The sequence below is a fragment of the Rhea pennata genome, chromosome 1, assembly GCF_028389875.1.
Source record: "Rhea pennata isolate bPtePen1 chromosome 1, bPtePen1.pri, whole genome shotgun sequence".
NCBI lineage: Eukaryota > Metazoa > Chordata > Aves > Rheiformes > Rheidae > Rhea > Rhea pennata.
The window spans coordinates 197759504-197765503 of record NC_084663.1 but is presented as its reverse complement, the minus strand read 5'-3'; the positions used below and the strand labels follow the sequence as shown (position 1 = coordinate 197765503).

The 6000-nt window shown below is 37.3% G+C and overlaps 1 protein-coding gene across 1 annotated transcript in view; it reads left to right on the top strand.

Annotated features, from left to right (window-relative positions):
* Positions 1-912: 912 nt before the first annotated feature.
* Positions 913-6000, top strand: part of RNF17 (ring finger protein 17) — a 52922-nt gene continuing 47834 nt past the window's right edge. The window contains exons 1-5 of the mRNA XM_062583848.1: positions 913-992; positions 1692-1783; positions 2547-2611; positions 3761-3816; positions 5279-5378. Coding sequence (XP_062439832.1) covers positions 913-992; positions 1692-1783; positions 2547-2611; positions 3761-3816; positions 5279-5378 — 393 coding nt within the window. The remainder of the gene's footprint in view (positions 993-1691; positions 1784-2546; positions 2612-3760; positions 3817-5278; positions 5379-6000) is intronic.

Sequence of the window (6000 nt, the reverse complement as noted above, 5' to 3'; positions counted from 1 at the left end):
GTTGGCGCCTCGCCGCGTCTCGCCTCAGCGCGCCCGCGTGGCGGCGACGGCCGCGCGCAGGCCCGGCGGACCCCAGCAACAGCCGCCGGCCACGCCTCGCCCTGATTGGCTGCGACGGGAGCCAGGGCTGAGGAGGCGCTCGCTGATTGGCGGCGGGGGGAGGGGGAGCGCGTGGCGGCGGTTGTGGCGCGTGGCGGATCGGCGAGGCCGCCGGCGGCGGGGCTGTAGTGCTGCGGGCTGAGGGGCGGTTGTGCGCTCTGCTCCCTTCGCCCGGTCTTATCGGTATGTCCTTGCTTGCGGCCTCTTTACTGGCTTCTTTGTGGGATGGTGGGCGCCTGAAGCTTCCCCATGGGCACCGCCCTGGTAAGGATGCTCTAGGTGCCTGTTGCCAGGGAAGAGCAGGGCTTCCATCGAGTAGCGGGGTGGGGGGGGGGGAAGGAGGAAAACAAGTTGTTGCGCAGGCAGAAACATAGAAGGGAGCACAAGTGGCCCAATAGTAGGCCTTCAGAAAGGGAACCGGGGTCAGTATACCTGGTGGGTCACAAGCTGAGCACGAGTCTATGCTGCTGTGATACTGCAGAAAAGGCAGATAATCATATTGGGGAGCTATAAGCAGGAATGTGATTTGAAGGTATGTGGAGGTACTGCTTGGCATGTCTGGTAGTCGTAAGGTTAAGGGATGGAGAAGCATATCTAGCAGGGTAGCTGGATAGTGTAAAGAAGGTAGTTCTTTATATTGCAATTTTCAAAATACTTCTCAGAGCCAATACAGGTATATGTTTTATATGTATTGTCCTTTTCTTTTTTCTCTTTAATCTTTGTAAGTGGTGTAAACTGCAATATTTGCTCAAGTGAAGAAATGTGCATGTTAAAGTGAATTTTTTATCTCATTTTTGAAAGTCTGATACCACCATGAGTAAAAAGAAAGGGTTCTCCTCAGTGGATGACACTAATGGAGAAGAAATTAATAGAAGAAAAGCAAAAGATAAAAAGTACGTGAATTTTGAGGTTAATGTAGTGATTTGAATTCATAAGTTTTGACTATGTAATGAGGAATATAGTACTAAGTAAATGAAGAAAATAATGTTTATATTCTGCAGTGTTGTGGATCAGTCTTTTTATTTACTGTGTATGTGTGTAATGTTTATATATGTAGCAATATATGTGCGAAGATTTAGCATTTTGGGTAGGTTCAGGTGAAAGACATTTTAAATGCATCTTGGGATGTCATCAAATGCTGTGTTATTAAGTTGCCAACATTTCAGATTGATCCAAATGTATATTTTATAAGTAAATAAAAAAATTAATTAACTTATTAATTTACTCAGTCCATTATTAGTTAAATAACTATAGAATAGATGTGGCATGAATTGTTATATAGTAATTTTTCTAATGCTTGTTCTAGTTACCTGAAAACTATAGTCACCTAAAAGCTTTGTATTAACTAACACCTTCATGGCTGCCAAATTCAGTATCATAAAGGTAACTTCCTTTGTTTTTGCTTTCAGTAGAAGAAGTTAGAAGTGTGATTTATGTGTGAGCATGTGCCTGATGTACATTTCATTAACTGCACATTCCATAATACATAATGTCATTTCATAAAAAGTGGCAAGCTTTGTTTCATGAGAGCTGGAAATGAGTAGAATTCATTCTTGGTTAATATCTTTTAAAATTTTCTTTCACTTCTGAAGGCAACGTCTTAAGATTCTAGAAAAGGATTTTATAGGACCAAATCACAGAAAGAGTGAGTCCTGTCATATGTCAAGAGCTATGAGTATGAAAGGTAAGACTTTTGGCATTTATTTCTACAAATTCTGTGATGTGCAGTTTTGTTTTTTTTTTTGTTTTTTTTTTGTTTGTTTTTTTTTTAGTTTTTTGGGTTTTTTTTTTTTTTTTTTTTTTTTTAGTTTATCTCCCCAAAACAGTAGCTAAGCTATCAGATTTGACTGATGCATTGCTTGCTTACTGCATCCCTAGCAGTTGCCAAAAACAGCCAAGACCATTCTTTCTCCTCTCCTAGATTTTTTTTTCTTTTGAAGGTAATGAAATTTTTCTTTTCTTCTCAAAGAAACTTCATTTATTTGGTCTTTTGTTTGCTTGAATATATTTTTCTAACGATCTTAAATTTTTCTATTAAGTAGTATTTATTCATATATTACAAAAGAATGGAGGCTTTTTCGTAGGTATGATACCTGTGTATTTTGAAAGTGTTCTTTCTTCTGCTTTTTTGTTTTCCTTTTTGTGTATTTATTCTATCCTGAATGTAGTAGCAATATCATACAGCTAATCTTTGCAGATGATAACGTAGTTACTAAACAGATAGGAAAATTTTCTGAGAATTAAGAAGAATTTATGTTTAGCTGTATTTTTTTTTTCTTAGCTTTTAAATTTTGTCATGGTAAAAGTCAGTGTCCAAATTTTTGACTTCATTAAGACTGGATAGAAGACTAATCTAGTGATCATGAATTGCTGCTTTTTGTCTCATTGGTTAAGATGCCCTCCAATTACAACTTTCAGTCAAGTATTTGGTATACTTGCTTTTACAGAGTCACAAGAGGAGCCTCCTGAAAAGGATGAAGACGCTGACTTTTTCGATTTGTCTACTCTTCAGGTAAATCAATCTTAAACTTTCTGTTCAGTATTCATTGTGATGATCTGAAATAATACTGCAGAATCTTCTACATTCTCTGTGAAAGTGATTGAAGCAAGCTCAGTTCCCATTTTTTTTTCTACCTCATATATTGCAGGTGGACAAATTTGAAATTACTATTTTTCGGGAAATGGTCTGTTGGAGATAAGCGTCGGCTCTTTAGAGCCTCCTGCTCCCCAGCTACTCTTCGTTAGTGTTTCTGGCAGTGCAATATGATTATGTATTGCCCATCTGATGTCCAAAGTCTAGTTTTAGAAATTCTATTTTTATTCTATTTAATGCCTGTTTTTGTCAGCTCCATTCCACACTCTCTTCTGCACATACACAGGCAAAAAATCGCATATATGTTTAAAAAAAAAAAAAAAAGAAAAAAAAGAAAAAAAAAAAAGAAAAAAAGAAAATTTCCCCTTTCAACTTCCTAATAAAAAGATTGAAAACAACAGTTTTCCTATTGCACAGTTACGTATATCTTATGAGTGTAGTTTTCTCTGTTTCTGTGTTTTAAAAAAACTGCACTATTTGTGAATCCTTTCTGCATTGTGGCTTGCTGATGCCATTTGTTCAAAGGAACAGTTATTCTGGACAAACGTTACCTGTATTTTTTCATTAATATTTTTAAATGTATGCAGAAGATAAGGTGTGACCACTCTGGCATTTCCATTATGAAGTTCAAGTTTGGCTTTTATCATAAAATATATTAAAAAAAAAGGGTGAAATTTTCTAGAGAATTAAGCCATGTCACTAAACTCTATAGAAAAGTTATAATGGAGTTCGTTAGTACAATAATGGTAGAAGCGTGCATTGTTTTTACATTTTAGTGTGAAAACCACTAAAAGCAAACATAGGAAATAAGTGTTGCTTTTACTAGGAACATTTTCATTTACTAGAAGGATGTTCTAATGGATACAGAATTTGACCTGAAAACTGTTTTCTTAAAACGTCTGGTTGCTCAGATCAACACTAATTGCTTTGAAGTTTGGCCTCATTGAAAACTGGGGAGGAATTGAAGGTGAAAACAGGCTTATATGAAGACTTTATTTATTTTTTTTTCCTGAGACTAGAATTTCATCCTGTAGTTGAACTTGCTTTGTTTTTTTCCTCTGGATTTAGACCAAGGTTGATTTTAAACTTGGACTGCGCAGTAGAAACTCGCCAAGGCTGGCAAGGTAAACCTTTATTAACCCAGCTATTTTCTATGTGTTTCAGTGTATTTTGATATCAGAGTGCAGGGACATGAGCAAGCATGTTTCCAGCTATTTTGACTTATGCTGGTTCTTAATCAATTTCTTCATGTGATTTGAACTTACTGATATTAATATGTTCTCAGCATGGCTCTCCGGTGCAGCCAGACCACAGCTTGCTTGAGGACATCAGACAAGTACTCAAGGCATCCTGGTTTTCTAACACTTGAGACCAAGAATTCATTGGAAGGCAAAAAGGAGTAGATATGGTTTGGCTTGAAAATATTTGAACTGAAGGTTTTAAACTCTGTCTGTGGAAACTGCCTGGGCAGAGGCAGAGGCAGGATAGAGAATTAATGAAATACCAGGCAATGGGGGTAAAGACTATCACTGAAGTCCCCCTGCCCCACCCCAACGTTCCCAGTACTTTCCACTCAGATAACCAAGCATGAGTATAAGGATTTCATGGCAGCAAAGTTCTGGTAAGGTGAAAAGGTCATACCTGAATTATTTACTGCTTACTCTCAGTTGTCTAGCTGACATGAATTTGATGAAGGATAGTCTTAAAGTGGGTGTCTTTGTCTGCCCATGTCACTGCCCTTGCCATAGAGGTTCATGTTGATATAAATGCGAATAAGCCCAAGTAATTCTTACAGATCTGTTACAACTATGTGTGGAAGGTATAGAGAATATCTCTTCTGAGATAGGTGTGTAAAGTCACACATTACTAAACTAGTTCAAAGTAAAATAAAAACTTGGGTTTTCATGTGTGCCTGTGAACATCTGCAGTACTACTCTCTAAATCATCTCACAGTCCATCAGAAACAACAAACTTGAGTATGGGAAGAACAATAGTGCTTCCTTCCTGTAATTCTTGATTTGTGGAGACTTGTGAAAGTCTTGACAGCTCTTTAGGTCTGTGTGCTATGTAGACTAGCAGGGAAGGTGACAATAGAGAATTTAAGAGCCTTCCTAATTGATTGCAAGTTCGTAACATTTTTTTGTACAACAATTACATTTTACAGCATTATTGTGGCATAATTTGTCATATATTCTAAAATTAACAGCCTTATCAGTACGTGATGGAGTATCTAGGCAAATATGAACTGCTTAGAAGGCAAATACAAAGTTAATCCTGAAGTATTAACATTTATGCATTTTGCTCTCAACAAGGGTAAAAATCACAGCTATCTCCCAAAATTTTGTTCTGACTTGCCAGAATTGCCAGGTATAGAGCTGTTGGTTAAATTTTAAGATGAGGCTAATAAAAATTTTTGAAAAATGAGACATCTCTAGTGTTATCCTTAAAGTCCAAGTGTTTTAGAAGTAGGTGTGTTTGTGTGTTTACAGACTGATTATGGAAATACTCAAATTGTAAAGCAGCTTTCAGAAGCTTGCTACTTAATTTAAAGTGTGTAGGGTTTTGTCTTACAGTTTAATTTTGCAGGCCCTTCAGTCACGATACCAAAGAGAAAAATGTTCAGCATCCGATTTCTTCAGATGGTGGGCTGAAGTACGAACCAGTTCTAGCTGCACCAGTAGACACGGTGTGTTAATGTTGAGTTTCATTATATTCTCATTTACTATTTCTGTATATGCGTAGTTATTGCTCCATTTGTTAAGACACAGAGACAGAACGCTGATGCTTTACTATGATGTGCATCTTGGAATAGAATAGATGTGCAAGCATTTACAGCATTAATAGGAAAACTGACAAAATGAACAGAGACCAAACCAGATCATAGCCACAGAGGGCTAATGTGTTTAGGTGGCTGTGAAACTACATATTCTGAAATTAGGTTTTTTAAAAAAGACAATTGAGGCTATACAATATTAGGATTTCTTTTTTAATTCAAGACAAAGAATTTCAAGGCTTACCCAACACGTGTCCTTAACATAGTCAGACAGTGTTCCAGTGTGACGATGTCCCTACACTTGGCTATTGGACAAGTGGATATCTCTTAAAAAAATTGTTAAGAATTTTTTAACCTGGTCTTTCTGAATGAATGTGAAGTTCTAGGCCAGGTGAACTAGTTTTGCTGACACCTGGTATGTCCTAAAATGACAGAATAAAACTGGATTGAATGATATATTCCCTACCAATCCTATTTTCTTGCTTGAAGATTGTTCTATGCAGTTACCTTGAAAGATGCATAATTTGTAGATGTC